Raw genomic sequence first — 24,714 nt, 5'->3', positions numbered from 1 at the left:
AGATAGGTTAAAGGTAAAAAAGGGCTAAAAGTGGCAAACGCTGAAAGAAAACGTGCCAAGAAAGGGCAGAAAGTGGCAAAAACAGTGGGAAGTGACCAAAAAATGAGTTAACGGTGGCAAAAATGCTCCCAAAGTGGCAAAGAGGTGGCAAAAAATGAGTAAAAAAGACTTAAATGGGCAAACATCTGAAAAAAATGTAGGAAAAATGTGCAAAAAGTGGAATTTAATTGCAAAAGGCAGCTTAGAAAGGCAAAAAGTGGCAAAAAACTGCCAAAAGAAGGATAAAAGTATCGAAAAAGGGCGAGAAGTGACAAAATGAAGTGACAAAAATGGGCTAAAAGTGACCAACACTGGGAGAAAAATGTCCAGAAAGGGCAGAAAGTGGCAAAAAATGGAAGTGACGGTGGCCAAAATGGTCCAAAAGTGGCAAAAATGAGTAAAAAGTGACTTAAATGCTCTTACATACAGAAACACGGTCCAGTTCTAGACTCTAGCTACATCCATGCTAACCGCTGCACTGTCACAGCTGAAGCTACCGCCTCATTCTCCTCAGCTGACTCTGATTGGTCAGGCGGTTTTAGACTGAGGCGCTACCTGATGGATGTGACTGATGGCAGCCGTGGCGTCTGGATGTTCAGTGTGATTGTGAGGTCATCTGACACGCTTTAACCTGCAGACTGTCTGTTTAACAAGCTTTCTGGAGATCCTCAGGCAGCCTGAAGATCCTTTGAACCCAGGTTTCAGAATCAGAGGCGGTCTTTCATGAGTGTTGTCCAGGAAACAGACGCTGAAAACAAAACTGATGAAAGTGATGGCTTCGTCTGAAGCTAACCAGCCCTCCAGCTGAGATAAAAGTATTCTTCTCTACGCTAGGACATTTCACACATCCTCTTCGCCCTTCTCGTGGTTTTCAAACAGGAAGTGTTCACCACACATGCTCTCCTACGTCCAGAGACGCTTCAGCCTGCACACAATGAAGACGGCTCTGCTGCTCCTCTGTGAGTAGATAAATCTTTATTCACTGTAAGACCAGCCGTTTTCTAGTTTTAGTGGACAGAGGGGAACATTCAGGTACCTGCATGTGGGGAAAGCCAGTCCGTGGTGGTTTCTGTGTTCTTCAGCTGTTTTAGCGCTGAACTTCCTCTGCAAAGATCACATCAATCCAAACATTTGGGACGTTTCCTGTGTGAGCACATTAGCATGGCTACAGGGACCAAAACAGTGAGTTTTACTCTGAAATGAACGGGACGCCGATATAGAAAAGGATCAAGTTCAGGGAACTTCAGTGGCTTAAAACAGTGGTATCACTCTTTCACAATAAAAGCTTTCATTTCAGAATAAAAGTCAGCTATGTAGCATCTCTGAAGCAGGCTGGATTTTCAGAGTAAAAGCCTCGCCGTGAACGGTTAAATTTTCAGACGTGAGTACGGCACGTTTATGTTCACACTGTCCAAACTGAACACGCCTTTGGCGAGTATTGATTGGAAATTTTTCATTGTTCTTGTTCTGGTTTCCACATAAAGTCAGACAGCGCGTTTCTACGTTTTAAATTTTAGGGCCCGAACACAAACCTGGGAGCCTACTGTACCTGTGTGTGTCAGACGAATCGCTACTTTAGGAGCACGCTCAGAAACTCACCAGACTTTACAGAAAATTGTCCCCTAAGGGAAGTTTTAGTATTTTGGTGGAATTGTGCAAGCCCAAAGTACAGGGGCCCCACAGGGGCCCCGAATGTGAGATAGAGGACTGGGTAAGAGCTAGGTACACGAAAAGCGGTACACATATATGTCATGATTAGACAGGAAGAAAAGTCTAACCCATTTTTGCAACTTTTTTGGAACTTTTTTTTTTTTACCACATTTAACTCATTTTTGCTACCTTTTTTGGAACTTTTTTTTTTTTACCACAATTAACCCATTTTTGGAACTTTTTGCCACCTTTAACCCATTTTGGAACTTTTTTGGAACTATTTGCCACCTTTAACCCATTTTTGCTACCATTTTTTTACCACCTTGTCATAACTTTTTTTTAATTTTATTTTTTTTTAAGATTTATTTTTTTGCCTTTTTGCCTTTATTTGATAGGACAGTGGATAGAGTCGGAAACAGGGAAGAGAGCGGGGAGAGACATGCAGGAAATAGTGCCACAGGCTGGATTCAAACCCGGGTCGCCTGCGTATATGGCATGCGCCTTAACCACTCGACTACCGGTGCACCACCTTGTTGTAACTTTAACCTTTTTTGCCACCTTTTGCCACTTTTGCCCACTTTTGCCTTTGACCACTTTTTTGCCTTTTTTCTTATGACTTTTATCCCATTTTTACCACCTTCTTACATCGTTAATCCTTTGAGGCCACTTTAACCCATTTTTGCCAATATTTTGACACTTTCAACAAGTTTTGGCCAATTTCAACCCATTGGTTGGCCACTTTTTACCAATTTCGCCCATTTCTAACTTTGTTTAGCCACTTTTTGTCCACTCTTGCCATCTCCATGATCCCCCAGTTGGCTGGGCCACAGAAAGCTCGCCCCTCTCTCCCCTTATAGGCCACTTGACTGTAACATTATTTAAAAAGTCTATTTTGTATCCATTTAAATATGGTGTGCCTTGGGTGACAAAAGTTTGAAAACCAGTGCACTAGTCAGCCCGGAGATCTAAAGCTGTATGAATTGTGGGTTTTCACCACAGGGCGGGGTCATGACGGAGCCCAGACTTGAACTATTTTTTGTGCATTTGTTGCAGTGAAAATTCACTTACAATGCCTTATAACTTTTTAATGCTGTTATCAATCATCACCAAACTTCACAGGCATGATCACACATTCATCCTGAATACATTCAAACATCAGTATCATTACTTTATCACAGCGCCCTCTTCTGACAATGGGACATTTCCGTCCTGGATTTTTTAAAATTTTCCCTTTAAATTTTCAGCCCCAGCAAACAATTCAGCCTAGGCTTATGATTTTTGCTCTGCATGTGGGTCATCATCAGACCTACAAAAAAGCCTCTTGGACCCACGCCAAAATCCCAACAGGAAGTCCATGAGCTTTAACTCAATTTCAAAATAAGGCATTTTCGATGGTGCCAGATGACTTTAACCTATTCGACATTGGTGTAAAATATTCAGTGATCTTCTGCTCTTCCTTGAAAGACAACAGAATCACATGGAACACGCAAAAATTTCATCATAGCGCCCTCTGCTGGTAACAGGAAGTGACACGGATGGGTCATATCTTCACCTCTTATTGTGCTTCACCTACTGAGCTTTGATTTTGAAAGAAAGGTCTCAATAATTTGCAACAACACAGACATGTTTCATTGAAAGATGTCTCACTGAAGAAGGCGAGTATTTTTATATCTCGCCAATTAGACAGGAAGTATGTGCAACTCTCATGATCTGCCTCTCTACATATTCAAAGGTTGGCTTCATAGTTTTGATGTAGCACCCCCACTGGCAAGAGAAGGAGGTACAACTGGTCCATTTCTTTATTGGCGAGCAATTTTTTATCACGCCATTTCACAGGAAGTTGCTATAACTCTTATATAAAACTTCTGATTTGCATCAAATCTAACAATTCTACTGTCCGCCCCTCTACATGTTTAAATGTGTTTAAACGTGTTTAAATGTGTGTTTAAATGTGCTTAAATGTGTTTAAATGTGTGTTTAAATGTCTTTAAATGTGTTTAAACGTGTTTAAATGTGTGTTTAAATGTGTTTAAATGTCTTTAAATGTGTTTAAACTTGTTTAAATGTGTGTTTAAATGTGTTTAAATGTGTTTAAACGTGTTTAAATGTGTGTTTAAATGTGTTTAAAAGTGTGTTTAAAAGTGTTTTTAAACATGTATTACATGTCTTTGCTCATGGGCCACCTACTGTTTGCTCGCAGCAGCATCTCCTACATGCGATGTCATGTTTTTTTCTTATTTTTCAGCACACAGCATGGGTTGCTCACACCTGATTATTCACACACTCCTGTGGTTGTGGCACATGCGCTGGGGTGTGAGGGCCCTTCAGTGCTGCTCGCAGCTCTAGTTATTGAAATAAACAGAATATTTCCGTGTGAGATTTGAAATGTACAGGTCTGTATGATCCATTAGCTTCTGCAGTGACTCAGTGATCTCTAATCTGTGGTTTCAGTGCTGAGACTCTACCAGACGACCGCCCAGCATCGAGGTGAGTCCACATCCCTGTTTCTGGATTATTTCAAACATTATGACAGGAAGAGCAGTTGTTTTGGTGTCAGTTTAAACCAGCCCTCCTCATCTCTGCTGGAGTGGGTTTTAAGGCGTAGACACACTTCCGTCCTCGTGGTTAGAAAGGGTTCAGAAAGGCCAGATGCTGCTTTCCTGTTTCCAACCAGTGTTTCTTTGACATTCAGACCACCAGCATCACTTACTGTAAAGCACACATCATCCTCGCCATGGTGACAAAGGGGTCATAACCAGTACCTTTAGTTTCTAACTGATGACCTGACTATTGGACCAGGAGCTCAGCACATACACATGGTTTTATTTATCTCATCCAGATTTGTATAGACCTGGTTGGGTTGCTGACCTTTAGGCTCCCTGTAGAGGGTCTAAAATCTTTCATGCCTGTATCCAGTGATGCTCTGGTTTCCTGCTGAGTACACCCGACTCTGAGTTCAATTTACAAAATTATAACCTGTACAGAACAGACAGAGTTAAGAGGAGGTGGTGTGGCTGTGTATGTGAAGTCTGTTACTCCTATAAGCTGTTTCTGTAGCCAAGTCCTTTGAATTTATTGCTTTGAAAATGATCATTTCAAACAATAGTCCAGTCAATGTTGTTGGTGTCTACAGACCACCCTCAGCCACTTCTATGTCAGTCTCTGATATAGCTGACTTACTTTCAGAGCTCAACAAGTCTGAGTTAATAGTTTTAGGTGACTTTAACCTCAACTGGTTATCAAATGACTCAGATCACCTTAAAGAAAAATGTGATGATCTACATCTGGTGCAGATTGTCTCCTCCAGGTCAACGTTAATTGATTTATTTTGTGTAACAGACCTGACAAAACTTCTGCCTCTGGCGTTTTTGGTCTTGGGTTAAGTGATCATTGTCCTATAGTCTGTGTTAGGGGTGCTAAAATCAACAAGTCAAGCACAAAGATTGTTTTTAAAAGAAATTTTAAAAATTTCAATGAGCAGGCTTTTCTACAAGACATTATAGACAGCAACATAAATCAGACAACAGAAACACTGAATATGGAAGAGGCTTTTAAGTATTTCTAAACACCTTGCTTACTATCATTGATGAACATGCTCCTTTTAAAAAGTTGAGGATCAAAGATAGACGTAGCCCATGGTTCACCACAGACCTATCCTTAATGTTTAAGGAAAGGGATAAAGCCTGGGCTTTGGCAAAGCGAACAGGGAGTACAGAGCACTGGCTGACTTTTAAACAGCTGAGAAACAAATGCACTTCTTCACTGAGGAAAGCCAAAGCTAATTATTATATAGATATTGTTTCTAATGCTTATAATGACCCATCAAAGTTCTGGAAAGCTGTTAATGTAATTAAAAACAACCCAATGTCAACTGTTCCTTCAAGTATTATATATAATCACTGTATCATAGACAAACCAGAACAGATCTGCCAAGCTTTTAACACACACTTTGCTGCTGCTGGTAACCAGTTTGACACCATTTACTCCAGCTCTGCTTTAAACAGTCAGCCACTGTCTCAGGCTCCCTCCACAAACCCTACCTTTCTATTTAGCTTGCAGCCCTTCACCTCCTCTGCTGTCAGAGACGCACTTCAACATATAGACTGCAGGAAAACAACTGGCCAAGATAAAATTGATCCTTTTTTCCTAAAACTCTGTGCACCAATTATTGCAGAGCAAGTTGCACATTTGTTTAATCTGTCTATTTCCACTGGGGTTTCCCCCAGGTCTGGAAGACTGCACATGTTCTCCCATTACACAAGGGTGGGGATAAAACTGACCTCAATAACTATAGGCCCATCTCCAAACTGTCCTGTCTAGCGAAAATCTTAGAATCATTAGTCAACAAGCAAATCAAATCCTTCCTTTCCAGTAATCATGTATTAACTCCACATCAATCAGGTTTCAGAACAAATCACAGTACCATCACTGCAGTCACTTCTGTCACAAATGACATAATCTCTCAGTTAGACCAGAGGAAATACTGTGCTGCTTTATTTGTAGACTTAACTAAAGCTTTTGATACTGTTGACCATTCCCTGCTCCTTGAAAGGTTAAGAGAAACTGGTTTTGACTCTCTAGCCTGTAAATGGTTCCAGGACTACCTTTCACAGAGAGATCAATGTGTTGTTGTTGATAACTGTCGCTCTGTGTACTTGCCTCTTTCAAAAGGTGTACCGCAAGGTTCAGTACTGGGTCCTTTATTATTTACAATATATATCAACAATATCACATCCTCTATAATAGATTGTAACATCCACCTTTACGCTGATGATATGATTTTATATTGTTTTGCCAATACCGCACATTCAGCCATTCAAACCCTCCAGCAAAACTTCAATCAATTACAACACGCTCTGTTTGATTTAAGACTGGTTCTCAATCCTAGTAAGACCAAACTCATGTTTTTCTCCAAAGCCACAGACATCAACGACAATAATGTTCACATTACCACTTTAACAGGACACAGCATTGAAAGAGTATCTGAGTATAAATATCTGGGTATTTGGTTAGATCAAAAACTCACCTTCAAATTTCATATGGACTCCCTGGCCAGCAAGTTAAGACAAAAAATTGGATTTTTCTACAGGAATAAAACTAACTTCCCATTGTTAGGTAGGAACCGTATCATTGAAGCTGTCTTTTTATCTGTTTGAGATTATGGGGATGTTGTTTATAGGAACGCCTCTGCCTCTACTCTTAAACCCCTGGACTCCATTTATCACTCAGCCCTCAGATTCATCTCTGGTCAAGGCTACTCCACTCATCATTGCACTCTATATGAAAAGGTGGGCTGGGCACCCCTGTCTGTAAGACGTGACAGGCATTGGTACTTATTCATTTATAAAGCCCTACTTGGTAATATGCCATCGTACATCACATCTCTGTTAAATCAGTCTCACAGTCAGTACTCAACCAGGTCCAGTAACTTCCTGATGCTTGATGTTCCTCGAGCAAACTCTGTATTTGGAAGAACCGCTTCCAGCTTCTCTGCTGCGTTCACTTAGAATGCTTTACAACAAACATTTAAACTGCAAGCACTTGTTCCTATTGGTCAGTTTAAAACTATGATTATAAACTATTCTGCTTTTGAACGTAACTGTTTTTTAATTGTTTTGTTGATATTCTTTGGATCAATTTTCTTGATGCATTTTATTGGTTGTACTCTCGACATCATTGAAAATCGAGATTAAATAAAGGTTGAATGAATGAATTCATACTGAAATAGTTTGAGAATGACTTCACATTTGACAGAAATTTACTGTCATAATTAGTAGATAATTAAAAATAGGGTTAAGGTTGGCAAAAATGACCAGGTAAAGTGGTGAAAAGAGGTTAAAAAGTGGCAAAAAGAGAAGAAATGTGGCACAAATGGGATAAAACATGCTGGAAAAGTGGTTTAATTGGTTTAAGGATGGCAACAATTGGGTAAAGGAAGCAAAAAGGGGCAAAAAGCATCAAAAATTGGTTGAAAACTGGCAAAAAAGGATTTAAGAGTGGCACAAAGGGGAGAAAACGTGCAGGAAAAGTGGATTAAAGGGGTTAGAGGATGGCTAAAGTTGGGTAAAGGAAGCAAAGAGGGCAAAAATATCAAAATGGGTTAAAAGTGGCAAAAATAGAATAAAAGTGGTAAAAATGGATAATAGTGGCACAAAGAGGATGAAACATGCTGGAAAAGTGGTTTAAAAAGTTCACAGATTCAGAGAGCTATGGCTCAGGTTGGAAACCACCAGTCTAGGGCAGGAGGTCTCAACATTTCCAGCCTGTGACCCCCAAAATGAAGGTCCCAGAGACCGGGGACCCCTGGACCACTGTCATCAGAGAAACAAACATCTTTTCTTAATCATTTATGTAGTTAATAGCCCTCTTAAGAATATAAATCCCTTTTGTTGAAAAAATAAAACTAAAAAGCGTTTAAAAATGGCTGGACTTGTTTTTATTCTCCTGAGTGTTTAACGTGTCTTTTCTCTGTTTCCAGCCTCGCTGATCGTCTCTCCCAGTACCTCCCAGGTCTTCGAGTACCAGAGCGTCTCTGTGAGCTGTGAGCACTTGGGCACTGATGATTGGACGGTGTGGAGATACACAGACGGGTCGGTTAGTCACCAGAATCTAAACGATGCCGTGTGGCGGTTAATCATCAGTGATGATGGGCCGGGGCGTCACGGCGGGGCAGGGGTTAGCGCTCTTACCTCATGGCGAGGAGGTTCCTGGTTTTCACGTTCCCCCCGTGGGTTCTCTCCGGGTTCTCCTACCACCAAAGACATGCTCGTTAGGTTAACTGGTGACTCTAAATTGCCCATAGATGTGAGTGAGAGCATGCCTGGTTATTAGCCCAGTAACAGCTGGGATAGGCTCCAGTGATCCCACAACCCCAGAACAGGATAAGCTAGATCAGTGGTTCTCAAATGGTGGGTCGAGACCCAAAAATGGGTCACGAAGATCATTCCAGTGACATAGGACATTTTAGTCATCACCAGCGAGAGCTATCCCCCATTTCTGACACTTTTAACCCATTTTTTAATACTTCTTACTCCCTTTTTTCCTCTTTTACCAGTTTTTGTAAGATTTTAACCCCTCTTAAACCACTTCTGCGTGTTTTACTGCCTTCACTCTTATCCATTTCTGCCACTTTATAGCCTCTTTTCATGACATTTTATTGCAACATTTAAATCAGTGTTTGCCACTTTCCACCCATTTTGCTACTCTTTAATCCCTTTCTGCAACGTTGCCAGGCTATGTCTGCTGTTTTTGCCACTTTTAACCCTTTCTTGCCTCTCTAACTCGTTTTTCAATTCTTTAGCCCATCACGAACCACGTTTCCAGCGTGTTTCTGCGTGTTTCTGCGTGTTTCTGCGTGTTTCTGCATGTTTCTGCGTGTTTCTGCGTGTTTCTGCATGTTTTATCCTCTTTGTGCCATTCTTTTATCCATTTTTGCCACTTTTCTTATATTTTCCTAGTTTTAACCCCTTGTCATTAATTCTTTGCACTGTTTTAACCACTTTTAACCCATTTTAATACTTTTGCCACTTTTTTTCCTCTTTTACCAATGTTTGCAAGATTTTGCATGTTTTACCCTCTTCTATCCATTTTTAGCCCCTTTTCCTTTCATTATTTTAACATTTAAATCAATGTTTGCCACTTTTCACCCATCTTTGGCTCTTTAATCCATTTTTTCCGTTCTTAACCCATTTTAAACCACTTTTCCAGCATGTTTGATCCTCTTGGTTCCACTTTTTTTCTATTTAGGCACTTTTTAACCTCTTTTCATTACTTTTTTGCACTATTTTTTACACTTTTAACCCATTTTTGACACTTTTTGACACTTTTAACCCATTTTTTCCACTCTTAACCCCTTTACACCACTTTTCCAGCATGTTGTACGCTATTCGTTGCACTTTTCTTCTATTTTTGCACTATTTTTGCCTCTTTAACCCATTTTTTTTCCATAGCTAACCCCTTTTAAACAATTTTTCCTGCATGTTTTATCCTCTTCGGTCCACTTTTCTTCTATTTTTGACACTTTTCAACACCTTTTCATTACTTTTTTTGCACAATTTTTGCCATTTTTAACCAATTTTTTTCCACTCTTAACCCCTTTTAAACCACTTTTCCAGCATGTTTCATAGTCTTTTTTTCCATTTTTCTTCTATTTTTGACACTTTTTTAACTTCTTTTCGTTACTTTTTTGCTCTATTTTTGCTGTTTTTAACCCATTTTTTCCACTTTTAACCAATTTTCCACTCTTACCCCCTTTTAAACTACTTTTCCAGCATGTTTTATGGTCTTTTTTTCCACTTTTCTTCTAATTTTGCCACTTCTTAACCTCTTTTCGTTACTTTTTGCGCTATTTTTGCGGCCTTCAACCCATTTTTGCCCCTTTAAACCAATTTTTTCCTCTATTAACCCCTTTTAAACCACTTTTCCAGCATGTTTTAACATTTTTCTTTCCACTTTTCTTCTATTTTTGACACTTTTTAACCTCTTTTTGTTACTTTTTTTGCACTATTGTTGCCACTTTTAACCCATTTTGATACTTTCACCCCTTCCTCCTGTTTTCACCACTTTTTGTCCCTCTGTGCCGCTCCAACAACCCATTTCCCCATTTATCACCCATTATTTTTGTGACACTTTTACCAGCCTTACTCCTTTTTAAAAATATTTAAGTTTGACTGAAAAGTAAACTTCTGTAAGAACAGATCAAATGTTAAGTTATTCTCAAACTATTTCAATATTGATTGATTGTGGGTAGATTTAACAGCTGCAGACATTTAGAGCCAAAGGATACTGTTAAAACCTCCTTTTCTGAATTTAATGATCTTTGGGGGTCCAGACAGAAGGCTTTGGGGGGCCTGATATGGCCCCCAGGCCACCAGTTGATAATCAGTGGTCTTTCAAAGTTAAGCTGTGGTATCCATATTTCATATATTAACCTGAAAAAATAACCACCCTTAACAAAAAAAACTTTTTTTTAATCACTTGTGCTGTTTTATATATATATATATATATTTTTCTTTTTTTCTTTTTTTTTTGAATAATTTATTCAGTCAATAGCCTTCTTAAAAATGTAAATCCTTTTGCTGCAAAAATGAATTAAAATGGTTTAAAAATTGCTGAAATGGATTGATAATGGCAAAAATGGTTGAAAAGGTGTGGAACTTGGATTTTAAAATTAGCAGAAATGGATTAGAAAAGGCAAAAATTAGATCAAAATGGCAAAAATGGGTTAAAGTGGCTAAAAATTGGCATATATAGCTGTGAAGGGGAGGTAAAGTGTGGCCAAATTGGCTTTAAATCGGTAAAAATTAGTGGAAATTTAGTGAAATGGGATAAAAATTGATATAACTGGCAAAAAAGAGTTAACTGCGACAGAAAAAATAGGCAGATATTTGCAGAAATTGGCTAAAAAAGCAACGATGGGCATAACACATGGTTGAATGTGGTTAAAATGGGAAAAAATGGGTGTAAAAAGGGGTTAATAGTGACAATAATGGGTCAACAGAGGCAACAGTTTAAGTGGCAAGAATTGGTTTAGAAGCGACAAAAACAGGCAGAAAAAGTGTTGGAAAGGGTTTAAAATGGACAAAAATGGGTGTTAAATGGTAAAAAATGTGTTAAAATTTGTGGGGAAAAATGATGAAAAGGGGTAAAAAAAAAAAAAAAAGTCACAAAATTGGAGTAAAAAATCTTCTCAGTTTTTTTTTAGGGCATCTGGAGACCCCCTTCTAGTGTCTCACGACCCCCAGTGGGGTCCCCACCCCAAGGTTGAGAACCACTGCCTTACACATTTCCACTGCTGCAGCAGTTGGAGCAGACTGGAGTTAAGTGACACATCCAACATGTGACTGCAGGAGCTGGGGATCGAACCCACGACCTTCTGATTGCAGGGCTGTACCCAAAGGGGTCCCCACCCCAAGGTTGAGAACCACTGCTGTATGCAGAACTTCAGGCAGAGAACCAGTGAGCCAGCAGACACAGGCCTTTAGAAAACAGGAGTAACTACCAGTTAGCCTGGGGGTCCCATCCTGACCTTTCTATCTACCAATCAGCAGCTAGAGTTACCCCTTCCTTTTCCACTGACTGTACCTTTAATGCGTCCCAGAATGTGCCTGATACACACAGAGCAGGGAGAACACACACCACTGAATCTCTCCGCTTGTATTCTCCCCATAGTTCTCCCAGTCAGGATCCAGTCTTGTCCCACTGCGGCTCCGGCTGGGGCCACCAGACATCCACGCTCTGCGACATGAAGACCATCAAGGTGACGGACAGCGGCATGTACTGGTGCGAGTCCAAGTACAGAGACAGCAGCGACACGGTCAACATTACCGTCAGCCGTAAGACTCCGGGCTCTTCTGTCCTTCTGTCAGTCAGCAGAGCTTTAGAGTCTAACATATATATAAGTCTTTAAAGTGACTCACAGGTCCAGGCGACCAATCAGGGGTCAGTACTCCACTCTGTGTCTCAGACCGCCGGTTTCAAAGGGAAGTGATGAGAGCAGAGGGAAGTGAATCTTTGTCTGTGTGATGATTCATCTCAGCTCAGGAGCAACCAGGCACTCACGTAAAAACTACCAAGAAATTAAAAAAAAATACCCGACCAAACAAAAAATATTCCAAAAAAGTAAACAAACAAACAAACAAACAAACAAACAAACAAAGAAAAACTTCCATGAAAATGAAACAAAACAAAAAAACTTTCAAAGAAATAAAAGGAAAAAAAACTTTTAAGAAAATAAAAAACAAACAAAAAAAATTCAGAAAAGTAAAACATGACCAAAAACAAAGAAAGAAACTTTCAAAAAGTAAAAAAAAGAACATAAAAAAGTAAAAACAAAAAACACAAATGAAAAAACTTTCAAAAAAGTAAAAAAGACATAAAATAAAAAACACACACACCAAAACAAAACAAAAAAGCTTTCAAAAAAGTAAAAAGAAAAAAATTTTTTTTAGAAAGTAAAAAAACAAAACAAAAAACATTCAGAAAAGTAAAACATAAACAAAAACAAACAAAGAAACTTTCAAAAAGCAAAAACATAACATAAAGTAAAAACAAAGAACAAAAACAACACAAAAAACTTTCAAAAGAGTAAAAAAGACAAAATTTAAAAATAAAAAAAAAACACACACACCAAAACAAAACAAAAAAAAATCTTTCAAAAAAGTTAAAGGAAAAAAAAAATTCAAAAAGTCTTAAAAAACAAAACATAACAAAACAAAACAAAGAAACTTTCAACAAGGTAAAAAAAACACATAAAAAAGTAAAAAACAACACAAAACAAAAAACTTTCTAAAAAGTAAAAAAAAAAAACCATAAAAAAAACCACACACACACACACCAAAACAAAACAAAACAAAAAACTTTCAAAAAAGTACAAAAAAGAAAAACAACCCAAAACAAAACAAAACTTTCAAAAAAAAGTAAAAAAAAAAAAAAAAAAACATAAAAGGAAGTAAAAACCAAAACAAACAAAACGAAAAAAACATTCAAAAAAACTTTCAAAAAAGTAAAAAAAAACCACCTAAAATAAAACACAACAAAAAACTTTCAAAAAAGTTGGTACACTGTGTAAAATGTAAATAAAAACAGAAGTCAGTGAGTTTCAGATCTCTTAAATCCATATCTGACTCACAGTAGAACAGAAACAGCAGCGCCCCAACCTGTTTGGACTTGGACTGTATTTATATACATCTATGCTCCTCCTTTAGCTCTGTATGTTGATGTTTGAAGTCTCGTCTCTGTGTTTAGAGAGAACGGTGATCATAGAAGGCCCCGCCCACCCTGTGACGGAGGGAGAGGAGGTCACACTCCGCTGTCAGAAGAAGAACTCCTCCAGTCTGCCTGCTAACTTCTATAAGAACGGCTTCTTCATCAGGGAGGAGCCCACGGGTCACATGACCTTCCAGCGTGTTTCTAAGTCTGATGAGGGGGCGTACAAGTGTCGGATAGGGAAGACAGAATCCTTACCCAGCTGGCTGCTGGTGAACGGTGAGAGTTATGAAGTTTAACTCTGTAACATCTCCTCCTGCTGTTCTTTCTCTGCTGTTAGACACGTTAACAGTGTTGATGCTCCTATGCCTCTCCTACAGCACCACCTGGTGGATGTTAGAGGAACTGCACCTTTATGAAGCTGCTGTCATATGTGGCACTCTCTGACTGCCAGTTTGAGAAACTTAAGTCTCTGTTAGGGCTCGTGCAGAGACCAGAGCCCTCCGATTAGTTTTACTAAAGGGACAGATTATGTAAAATAAAATCAAGTGGAGGCGTTTCCACCCTCTGTGAGACTTCCAGTAGGAGGGATTGTTCTTCAAATCTGTGACAGAACGAGCCTGTAGGACGTATAAAATGATCAGAGCTGTGATTGGTGTTCAGCATGCAGCTGGAAAGGTCAGACAGAATTAGGTCAAATGTCAGGGCTAGTTTCTGTCATTGTTGGGGCTCAACAACAACCAGCATAAAATCCTTCACGCTTTTAATGATGACATCAAAGCTTCATAAACATTCTATCCTTGCCTTTTAATGATGTCATCAAAGCTTCATAAACATTCCATCCTTGCCTTTTAATGATGTCATCAAAGCTTCATAAACATTCCATCCTGTCCTTTTAATGATGTCATCAAAGCTTCATAAACATTCCATCCTTGCCTTTTAATGATGACATCAAAGCTTGATAAACATTCCATCCTTGCCTTTTAATGATGTCATCAAAGCTTGATAAACATTCCATCCTGTCCTTTTAATGATGACATCAAAGCTTGATAAACATTCCATCCTGTCCTTTTAATGATGACATCAAAGCTTGATAAACATTCCATCCTGTCCTTTTAATGATGACATCAAAGCTTGATAAACATTCCATCTTTGCCTTTTAATGATGACATCAAAGCTTGATAAACATTCCATCCTTGCCTTTTGCGTGCAGGCCAGTCTAGACGATCATCAGGACTTGAACTTCCACCCTCACAGCTGAACCTGTCTCTGTTCCGGGTAGGATTTTAGAAATGAAAATAGATTCCTTCTATCGGTGATGATCAGTTCTTCTGCCTCTGATCAGAAATTTGGGTTTATTGATCAGTTTTACCACAGTAATCCACCAATCATGGTTCCAGTCTGTCTGTAGGGGTGTACCGTTCTATCGTTAGACTTAGATGAATGAGGATCCTGCTCTTCAAATGTGTGGTGAAGCCCTCTGTTAGTGGACTCATGTTAAGCCTTTAAAGAGAGTCAGCAGCACAAGACTGGAAGGTGTTGCCACTTTTAACAGCTTTTCACCCTCAATGTGTGAAATTTCTCCTTGGCACAGGAACTTTGGTTTTTTTTTTTTAACATGTTTTATTGAATTTTGAACATTTAAGAGGAAAAAAGGAGGAAAACTGAAAAGAAAAAAGAAAACGAAAAACACATGACAGCAAGTACTGAAATAAGCAGAGTATAAACCAAGTGGGATCAGACAATACATACAAAATAAAACGAAATGGTCAAAATATCCCTATAACAAGCATGATGTACTAGTACAGGCGGTTCCACGTAGACATTTCTATATCACTGTAATTGGATATCAAATGTGGTTCAATGAATCCACAAAGCAGGAAAGGTAATAAAGCACAATAAAATAACCTAATATTAAAATAAGATACACATTAGAGAACCTCAAGGATTTTGAAGAGTACATGAGGGGCGCCAGTTTACATCACAACATCCCTTCTTTATTAAGTCTGTGATGCAGTCTGGAAGATAGTCAAGAAAGGGCCCCCAAAGCTTGTCAAAAGACTTCTCATTTCCTTTCAACCTTGAACTTAAACGTTCCATCGGCAAAACTTTAAGAATTTCTCCATGCCACTGACTGATAGTTGGAGGTCTGGATTTAATCCACTGAAATAAAACACATCTTCTTGCCAAGACAGTAAGCTTGCTCAAAAGTTTATGTTGGACATTTGTCAAACAGAGTTTCTCACTTGCTATGTTTAAAAGAAACAAACTGGAATTTACCTGTATTGTCTTACCAAAAATAAGATTTAATTCCTGTGAAACTTTTACCCAAAAATCATATACCTCAGAACAGCTCCAGATACACTGAATGTAAGAACCGACCTCTTTCTTACACTTTTTGCAAAGGGAGACAACTCAGGATAAAAGGTATTCGTTGCAATCTGTGAAGGATTCTGTACTGACTTTCTGATATCCTGTTGCACAAAAGTTTTCCCTACGGACTCTACAGCATCAGACCAAAGCCTGCTCCCCAAACTCAATCCCAAGGTCCCTCTCCATAAGCGTTTAGTTTTGTTGATGTTCAATGTCTTGAGAGACTGTAACTTCCTATAGGCAGGGGATATGAATTTTTTATTGAGGCAAAATTGTAACAAAAATGAATCAATGTCAGAAGCTTTAGGCAAAGTTTCAGGTAGGTCAAGGCTGCTGATGAAATGTCTCACCTGTAAATAACCGTAAAAATGTTTAGAGGGTATATTTGTTTCTGACTTGTTCAAATGATAATAACTTATCAGCTTCAAACAAATCTCCAACAATCCTAACACCACAATCATACCAGTGTAGGAAAATATTTGCACCCAAACCTGGAGGGAAGGCCGGGTTGTGGATGATAGGTTGTAAAACAGATGAGGACCCCTTTCTCTGAATAAATTTAACAATCCTCTCCCAGGTTTTGATTGTATTCATTAAAATTGGGCTGCTTTGTACCTCAGCTGGAAGAAGAGATAATTTATTTGTGATGAGACCAATTAAAGATAAAGAGGGGCAGTGCCAGGTATCAACATGGGTCTCCTGCTTGGGATCAGAAAATGTCTCAGCCAATCTGACACTATGCGCATGTGGCATGACCAATTATAAAAGTTAAGTCCGAATTGACAAACCACCTCTCTCTCTGGCAATTTCAGTGTTTTAAGACTGAGGCGTGATTTTTCCCATGCCAGATAAATTTCAAAATAGCTTTATCAATGTCAGTGAAAACTGATTTATTGATCCTCAGTGAGCATTTGCATTGGGTACAGGATTCTTGGGAGAATGTTCATTTGAATTAAACTGACTCTACCAAACCAGAGAGAGGAGGTCATACCACCTAAGAAGATCACTTTTAATGGCAGAAATAATGGGAAGAAAATTCATTTTAAACAGACTGCCTAAATCGGCTGAGACCCTGACACCTAAGTATGTAAAGCCAGAGTCAGACCACTTAAATGGAAAGTTCAACAAGGTACTTTTGTCCCCAAAGTCTCCCAAAGGCAAGGCCTCAGATTTGTCATAATTAATTCTATAACCAGAAAAGCTGCCAAATGCATCTATAATTTTAACAAGGGCAGGAATAGACATTTCAGGCTGAGTCATAAAGAGGATGACATCATCCGCATATAGGCTAGCTTATGCACAGTTCAGCAAGACATACACCAGAGATATCTTTAGAGCACCTTACAGCCTCTGCAAGCGGTTCGATAGCCAATGCGAAGCGGGGACAGGGGGCATCCCTGCCGCGTTCCTCGTCCCAGTTTAAAGGCGTCAGAGGCACAGCCATTAACCAACACTCTTGCCACTGGGGCACTATAAAGCAGTCTCACCCATTTAATAAAATCAGGTCCAAGTCCGAATCTTTCAAGCACATCAAAAAGATAGTCAAACTCCACCCTGTCAAATGCTTTAGCTGCGTCCAGAGCTACACATAGGATTCTTTCTTGAGTAGAGCGAGCATATTGTATTACATTTAAAAGGCGCCGAACGTTTGAGTGTGAAAACCTATTTTTTATGAATCCTGTTTGATCGCGTTTTATCAAGGCTGGGAGGTGGACCTCCAACCTCCTGGCAAGAAGTTTTGACAGCAATTTACAATCCACTCCTATCAAGCTAATTGGTCTATATGAAGAGCAACAATCTGAGGGCTTATTCTTCTTTAATATAAGAGAAATATTGGCAAGGTTAAGTGTCTGGGGTAAAGTTCCCTGTTGAAAAGATTCTGTATACATTCTAGTGAGTGGATCCACTATTATTTTAGCCATTTTCTTATAAAATTCAGGGCAGAACCCATCAGGCCTGGGGCTTTCCAATTTGGTAAGAATTTAATTGTATTTAACACCTCCTCCTTAGTGACTGGACCACATAGATCTTCTCTGCCCTCTGCCTTTAAATGATCTAGAAAACTGGCCCTGTCACTGGCAGAATCATGGCATTCAGGAGAATATAATTTTTGGTAAAAGAGTTTCATAATGTTAACCTTATGTTTAGATTCAAAGTGTTTAACCCCCCATCTTTTAGTGAAGGTATTATATTGGAATCCACCTACCTTTTGCCAAGCAGACCCAGAAGTCTTCCGGCTTATTAGCGGATTCAAAAACGGTGCTTAGCATAAAAATGGCCATTTCTGCTTTATTGGTAAGAAGATTATCAAGGGCTGAGCGGGCAGCATCTAGCTTCTTCAGAACTGATCCGGAGTGAGTGATTATAGACCCTCTCCAGGTCAGCAATCTGAGATTCAAGCTCTAGTTGTTGTTTGAGCGCTTCCTTTCTTTTTGCTGAAGTGAAAGATATGGCTACTCCTCTTATATATGCTTTAGCTGCTTCCCAAAGTGTGGAAGCTGAAACATCAGGAGTGTCATTAATGGAAAAAAATAATGTCAGTTCTTCCTCTAAGAGAGTAAGAAACTTAGGGTTACTGAGCAAGGATGGTTGGAGCCTCCAGTGTCTTGTAGAGGGGTCAAAATAAGGAGGTGTGAGTTCTAAGTTAATTAGTGAATGATCTGAAATGGTCATTGATTTTATATTACAAGAACTAACCCTGTCCAGTGCTCGCCTTGAGGAAAAAATATAGTCAATTCTTGACTGCGAATTATGTGGACGGGAAAAAAACGTGTAGTCTTTCACTTTTGGGTGCATAATCCTCCATGTATCAAATAAATTAAGGTCATTACAGAGCTCTCGAGTAGCTAAAGCCATTTTAGATGGGCGTGAGGATTTAAGAGGACTATGGTCTAACTCTGGTTCCAAGCAGGAGTTGGAACTTTGGTTTTAATAAAATCCTTGTGCCCCTCTTCCCTCAGATTCAGAGCCAGTCATGCTCATGGTGTCTGCAGACTCGTCTGACTCGTCTCAGATGTTTGAGTACAGGAACCTCTGTCTGCGCTGTGGGAACAACAGCAGATCTCTAGGTTGGAGGGTCACCAGAGCCACCTTCACCGATCAAAAGCTGTCTCCATGTGGAGGGAAATGGGGGTCGCCTTCCTCGTCTGGATGCTGCGTCTCGACAGCAAAGAAGTCGGACAGCGCCACTTACTGGTGTGAGTCTGTAACCAGCCAGCGGAGCAACTCTGCCAGAATCACAGTACATGGTAGGAACAGTGGCTAGTTTTATATTTCTAACTGCCTCAGTGTTCAAACCTTAACTTCCTCCTGAAAATGTGACCCTTCTTCTCTCTGATGAGGTGGAGACGTGATCCTGCAGAGTCCGGTCCGCCCTGTGGCTGTGGGAGATAACGTCACGCTGCATTGTAAAACAAGGTCTGACGACCTCGCTGCTGAGTTCTACAGTGGGAACGAGCTCATCGGTAATGGAACTACAGGTCACATGACCATCTACCACGTCTCTACCTCTGATGAAGGCCAGTACTGGTGTAACATCAAAGGACACGGAAAGTCTCTGCCCAGCTGGCTGTTTGTCAGAGGTCAGTTTTTAAAAAGAGACCCAATACCTTTAAACTTTATACCAGTGGCTTTAACGTATTTATCAGGGTCCGTTCTCTGGGTTTATCAGGGTCCGTTCTCTGGGTTTATCAGGGTCCATTCTCTGGGTTTATCAGGGTCCGTTCTCTGGGTTTATCAGGGTCCATTCTCTGGGTTTATCAGGGTCCATTCTCTGGGTTTATCAGGGTCCATTCTCTGGGTTTATCAGGGTCCATTCTCTGGGTTTATCAGGGTCCATTCTCTGGGTTTATCAGGGTCCGTTCTCTGGGTTTATCAGGGTCCATTCTCTGGGTTTATCAGGGTCCATTCTCTGGGTTTATCAGGGTCCGTTCTCTGGGTTTATCAGGATCCGTTCTCTGGGATTATCAGGGTCCGTTCTCTGGGTTTATCAGGGTCCGTTCTCTGGGTTTATCAGGGTCCGTTCTCTGGGTTTATCAGGGTCCATTCTCTGGGTTTATCAGGGTCCATTCTCTGGGTTTATCAGGGTCCATTCTCTGGGTTTATCAGGGTCCATTCTCTGGGTTTATCAGGGTCCACTCTCTGGGTTTATCAGGGTCCACTCTCTGGGTTTATCAGGGTCCATTCTCTGGGTTTATCAGGGTCCACTCTCTGGGTTTATCAGGGTCCATTCTCTGGGTTTATCAGGGTCCATTCTCTGGGTTTATCAGGGTCCATTCTCTGGGTTTATCAGGGTCCATTCTCTGGGTTTATCAGGGTCCACTCTCTGGGTTTATCAGGGTCCGTTCTCTGGGTTTATCAGGATCCGTTCTCTGGGATTATCAGGGTCCGTTCTCTGGGTTTATCAGGGTCCGTTCTCTGGGTTTATCAGGGTCCGTTCTCTGGGTTTATCAGGGTCCATTCTCTGGGTTTATCAGGGTCTGTTCTCTGGGTTTATCAGGGTCCGTTCTCTGGGTTTATCAGGGTCCGTTCTCTGGGTTATAAGGGTCCATTCTCTGGGTTTATCAGGGTCCGTTCTCTGGGTTTATCAGGGTCAGTTCTCTAGGTTTATCAGGGTCCAGTCTCTGGGTTTATCAGGGTCCAGTCTCTCTGGGTTTATCAGGGTCAGTTCTCTGGGTTTATCAGGGTCCGTTCTCTGGGTTTATCAGGGTCCATTCTCTGGGTTTATCAGGGTCCATTCTCTGGGTTTATCAGGGTCCATTCTCTGGGTTTATCAGGGTCCATTCTCTGGGTTTATCAGGGTCCACTCTCTGGGTTTATCAGGGTCCGTTCTCTGGGTTTATCAGGGTCCATTCTCTGGGTTTATCAGGGTCCATTCTCTGGGTTTATCAGGGTCCATTCTCTGGGTTTATCAGGGTCCATTCTCTGGGTTTATCAGGGTCCATTCTCTGGGTTTATCAGGGTCCATTCTCTGGGTTTATCAGGGTCCATTCTCTGGGTTTATCAGGGTCCATTCTCGGGGTTTATCAGGGTCCATTCTCTGGGTTTATCAGGGTCCATTCTCTGGGTTTATCAGGGTCCATTCTCTGGGTTTATCAGGGTCCATTCTCTGGGTTTATCAGGGTCCATTCTCTGGGTTTATCAGGGTCCATTCTCTGGGTTTATCAGGGTCCACTCTCTGGGTTTATCAGGGTCCATTCTCTGGGTTTATCAGGGTCCATTCTCTGGGTTTATCAGGGTCCATTCTCTGGGTTTATCAGGGTCCATTCTCTGGGTTTATCAGGGTCCATTCTCTGGGTTTATCAGGGTCCACTCTCTGGGTTTATCAGGGTCCGTTCTCTGGGTTTATCAGGGTCCGTTCTCTGGGTTTATCAGGGTCCGTTCTCTGGGTTTATCAGGGTCCGTTCTCTGGGTTTATCAGGGTCCGTTCTCTGGGTTTATCAGGGTCCATTCTCTGGGTTTATCAGGGTCTGTTCTCTGGGTTTATCAGGGTCCGTTCTCTGGGTTTATCAGGGTCCGTTCTCTGGGTTATAAGGGTCCATTCTCTGGGTTTATCAGGGTCCATTCTCTGGGTTTATTAGGGTCAGTTCTCTAGGTTTATCAGGGTCCAGTCTCTGGGTTTATCAGGGTCCAGTCTCTCTGGGTTTATCAGGGTCAGTTCTCTGGGTTTATCAGGGTCCGTTCACTGGGTTTATCAGGGTCCGTTCTCTGGGTTTATCAGGATCCGTTCTCTGGGTTTATCAGGGTCCGTTCTCTGGGTTTATCAGGGTCCATTCTCTGGGTTTATCAGGGTCCATTCTCTGGGTTTATCAGGGTCCATTCTCTGGGTTTATCAGGGTCCATTCTCTGGGTTTATCAGGGTCCATTCTCTGGGTTTATCAGGGTCTGTTCTCTGGGTTTATCAGGGTCCGTTCTCTGGGTTTATCAGGGTCCGTTCTCTGGGTTATAAGGGTCCATTCTCTGGGTTTATCAGGGTCCATTCTCTGGGTTTATCAGGGTCCGTTCTCTGGGTTTATCAGGGTCCATTCTCTGGGTTTATCAGGGTCCATTCTCTGGGTTATAAGGGTCCATTCTCTGGGTTTATCAGGGTCCGTTCTCTGGGTTTATCAGGGTCAGTTCTCTAGGTTTATCAGGGTCCAGTCTCTGGGTTTATCAGGGTCCAGTCTCTGGGTTTATCAGGGTCCAGTCTCTGGGTTTATCAGGGTCCTGTCTTTGGGTTTATCAGGGTCCATTCTCTGGGTTTATCAGGGTCCAGTCTCTGGGTTTATCAGGGTCTGTTCTCTGGGTTTATCAGGGTCCGTTCTCTGTTGGAGCCCCTCACTCTGCTGAGTCGATCCTCTCCAGGGCTGATAGAGACCCTGACACCAGGACTTTCTGGGCCTGTTTTGTAATCTGCAGAGACAGGATGTTTGAAATGGAAGCAGATTTCTGTGGTGATCTCAGGATATTCTCCTTTGGTTTTTTCCAGAGTTGTTTTCTCAAACACTCCTTTCAGGTCACCCTCCTCTGCAGCTGACCCCCCCTCACAGGCAGGCCTGGTTCACCTGGTACGTTTATACCGAATGTTTACAATCTCTGAGTGCTCGTCCTCCCTAGAGTTTGAAGCCAAAGGATGAATCTTGGCCTTGTTTAAACAGAGGATGTGAGATATGTGAGGAGGTCGGCTGGCCTGCACTCCCTCCCACGCAAAGCGCCTCCTCAACCCCCATATCTGGAAGGACACAGCCAGGAAGCTGCAGAAGGGAAGACCAGCATCAAACCTCAGGAGGGAGGCCATTTTGCAGCTATAGGCAACAAGAAACAACACATCCACCCTGAGGTCACAGAACACAGGCGTTCTTGTTCTGGACGCTCAGAGAAGGACAAAAAGTCACAAAATGTATCAAAATGTGCATCTAATGTTTCTCTAAATCAGCTGATGAGAAGGATGAAGTCAGCTGTTTACGGCGTCTTGTTTCCTCACATCTACACAGGCTCATTATCGAGCTAAAACACCAACAACGTCACTTTTCACAACACAAATGCTCACTGGTACATCACGTGGTTTAATGAACATGTCATGGCTACAAATTAGTATTTTGTGGCCACAATATAGTATTTTGTGGCCATTAATTATTATTTTTTGGCTACAAATAGGTATTTTGTTTCCACAATTTAGTATTTTGTCGACACAATTTAGCATTTCGTGGCCACAAATTAGTTTTTTGTTGCAATAATTTAGCATTTCATGGCCATGAATTATTTTGTTGCCATAGAATAGTATTTTGTGGCCATGAATAAGTATCTTGTGGCCACAATTTAGTATTTTCTGGTCATAAATTATTATTTTGTGGCCTAGATTGGTATTTTGTGGCCATAATTTAGTATTTCGTGGCCACAAATAATTTTGTGGCCATGAATGATTATTTTGTGCGCATATTATAGCTATACTGTGGCCACAATTTAAGTTTTCTTTTTCCTTTTTTTTTTTTTTGTTGACCATGTCATGTCTGGGCCTCCGTATCTTCTGCCAATCCGGGGACAGGTCACGGTGGCCGCTGGCTGAGCTAGTCATTCCAGACATCTCTCTCCCCAACAACTTTTTCTAACTCCTCCTGGGGGATTCCGAGGCGCTCCCGGGCCAGATGAGATATAGAATCCCTCCAGCAAGTTCTGGGTCTACCCCGTGGTCTCCTTTCAGTTGGACGTGCCCAGAAGACCTCCACAGGGAGGCAACCAGGAGGTATCCTGATCGGATGCCTGAACCACCTCAGCTGGCTCTTTCCAACATGAAGGAGCAGCGGCTCTACTTCCAGATCCTTCCGGATGTCCGAGTTCCTCACCCTATCTCTAAGGCTGAGCCCAGACACCCTCCTGAGGAATCTCTTTCAGGACTTAATAGAGGACTACAACGACCCGCTGTCTAGAATGAACCATCCAGACCGCTCAGGTGGTCTGGTCCAGGTCTGCTCTGTGTCCCCAGAGTCAGAACTAAACACAGAGAAGCAACGTTCAGCTTCTATGCTCTGTATATCTGGAACAGAACATATCAGATCTGCTTTAGATCTGAAGAGAAACCGGTCCACTGCTGCTTTGACTGACATCTCCTCTGACATCACTACCTTAACTCCAGCTCTGCTCTGTAACTTTTCTGGGTTTTAAATGTTTCTACTGTGTTCTGCTGATAAACTTGCCTCTCCAGACCTACGAACCAGAGATCGTTAAAACGGCTCTGTGTGGCTGAGATTCAAACAGGAACCATCTGTAGAGTGGCGATGCTAACCTCTTTAGCTGTTGGGTCATCAGGTCCTGCTGATGAAGATTTAAACATCAGTCTCGTTTACCTGACCAGGTGTGTTTCTGTCTCTGCAGATCCAAACGTCGTTTCAGCTTTCTCCTCTGCAGACTCACCTCTGACCTCAGCGCTATGTAAGGTAGTGGTGGTCTGTCTGTACGTGGTCTGCACCGTGCTGGCAGCGATGTCGTACCCATGCAGACCCAAAGGTAACGCTTCATGTTCATGTAAACATGCTAACATCGCTGATCACACTGATTAAATAAGGATCAATGAATCCATGAGGACTGTGTCGATCAGCTGTGATAGAAAACCCTAATTCTTTATCCTACAGGAGAGAACCCGTCTGTTTCCATGGCGATGTCGTCTCTACAAGAGGATGATGAGGGATCGGACCATCAGTACGATGACGCCATCGCTAACGTGACCACAGAGTATCATTTCTGATCTCGGCTGTTTCCTCCATGTTTGATAAAAATACATTTTTATTTTTCACTGTTTTATGTTTTTGTGTAAATAAAGAAAAAAATATTTATTTAAACATCAGATATCTTCTACCTTTTAATACTTTCACTTTCCATCCATCATCCAACCATCATGCATCCATCCATCATCCATCCATCATCCATCATCCACCCATCATCCATCATCCACCCATCATCCATCATCCACCC

General features: G+C 41.2%; 1 protein-coding gene across 2 annotated transcripts; it reads left to right on the top strand.

Annotated features, from left to right (window-relative positions):
- Positions 1-923: 923 nt before the first annotated feature.
- Positions 924-24,623, top strand: LOC121504778 (high affinity immunoglobulin gamma Fc receptor I-like). Of its 2 annotated transcripts, none has more exons than XM_041779840.1 (9): positions 924-998; positions 4,141-4,176; positions 8,168-8,283; positions 11,860-12,023; positions 13,435-13,674; positions 18,729-19,016; positions 19,110-19,349; positions 24,118-24,249; positions 24,375-24,623. In XM_041779840.1, exons 3-9 carry the CDS (start codon positions 8,249-8,251, stop codon positions 24,485-24,487), a joined length of 1,212 nt encoding a protein of 403 aa, XP_041635774.1. In that variant the 5' UTR covers positions 924-998; positions 4,141-4,176; positions 8,168-8,248; the 3' UTR covers positions 24,488-24,623. The 2 variants fall into 2 exon arrangements, with proteins under 2 accessions (XP_041635774.1, XP_041635773.1); XM_041779839.1 differs by having other exon boundaries at positions 930-998; positions 8,168-8,279.
- Positions 24,624-24,714: the final 91 nt, after the last annotated feature.

Source organism: Cheilinus undulatus, linkage group 22 (genome assembly GCF_018320785.1).
Source record: "Cheilinus undulatus linkage group 22, ASM1832078v1, whole genome shotgun sequence".
Lineage (NCBI taxonomy): Eukaryota > Metazoa > Chordata > Actinopteri > Labriformes > Labridae > Cheilinus > Cheilinus undulatus.
This window is presented reverse-complemented; position numbering and strand designations above follow the sequence as displayed.

Coding starts and splice junctions, on each gene's coding strand:
- LOC121504778 (XM_041779839.1), top strand. CDS start 935: ATGCTCTCCTACGTCCAGAGACGCTTCAGCCTGCACACAATGAAGACG. Junction 19,017..19,109: donor TGCCAGAATCACAGTACATG/GTAGGAACAGTG, acceptor CTCTCTGATGAG/GTGGAGACGTGATCCTGCAG. Junction 19,350..24,117: donor CAGCTGGCTGTTTGTCAGAG/GTCAGTTTTTAA, acceptor CTGTCTCTGCAG/ATCCAAACGTCGTTTCAGCT.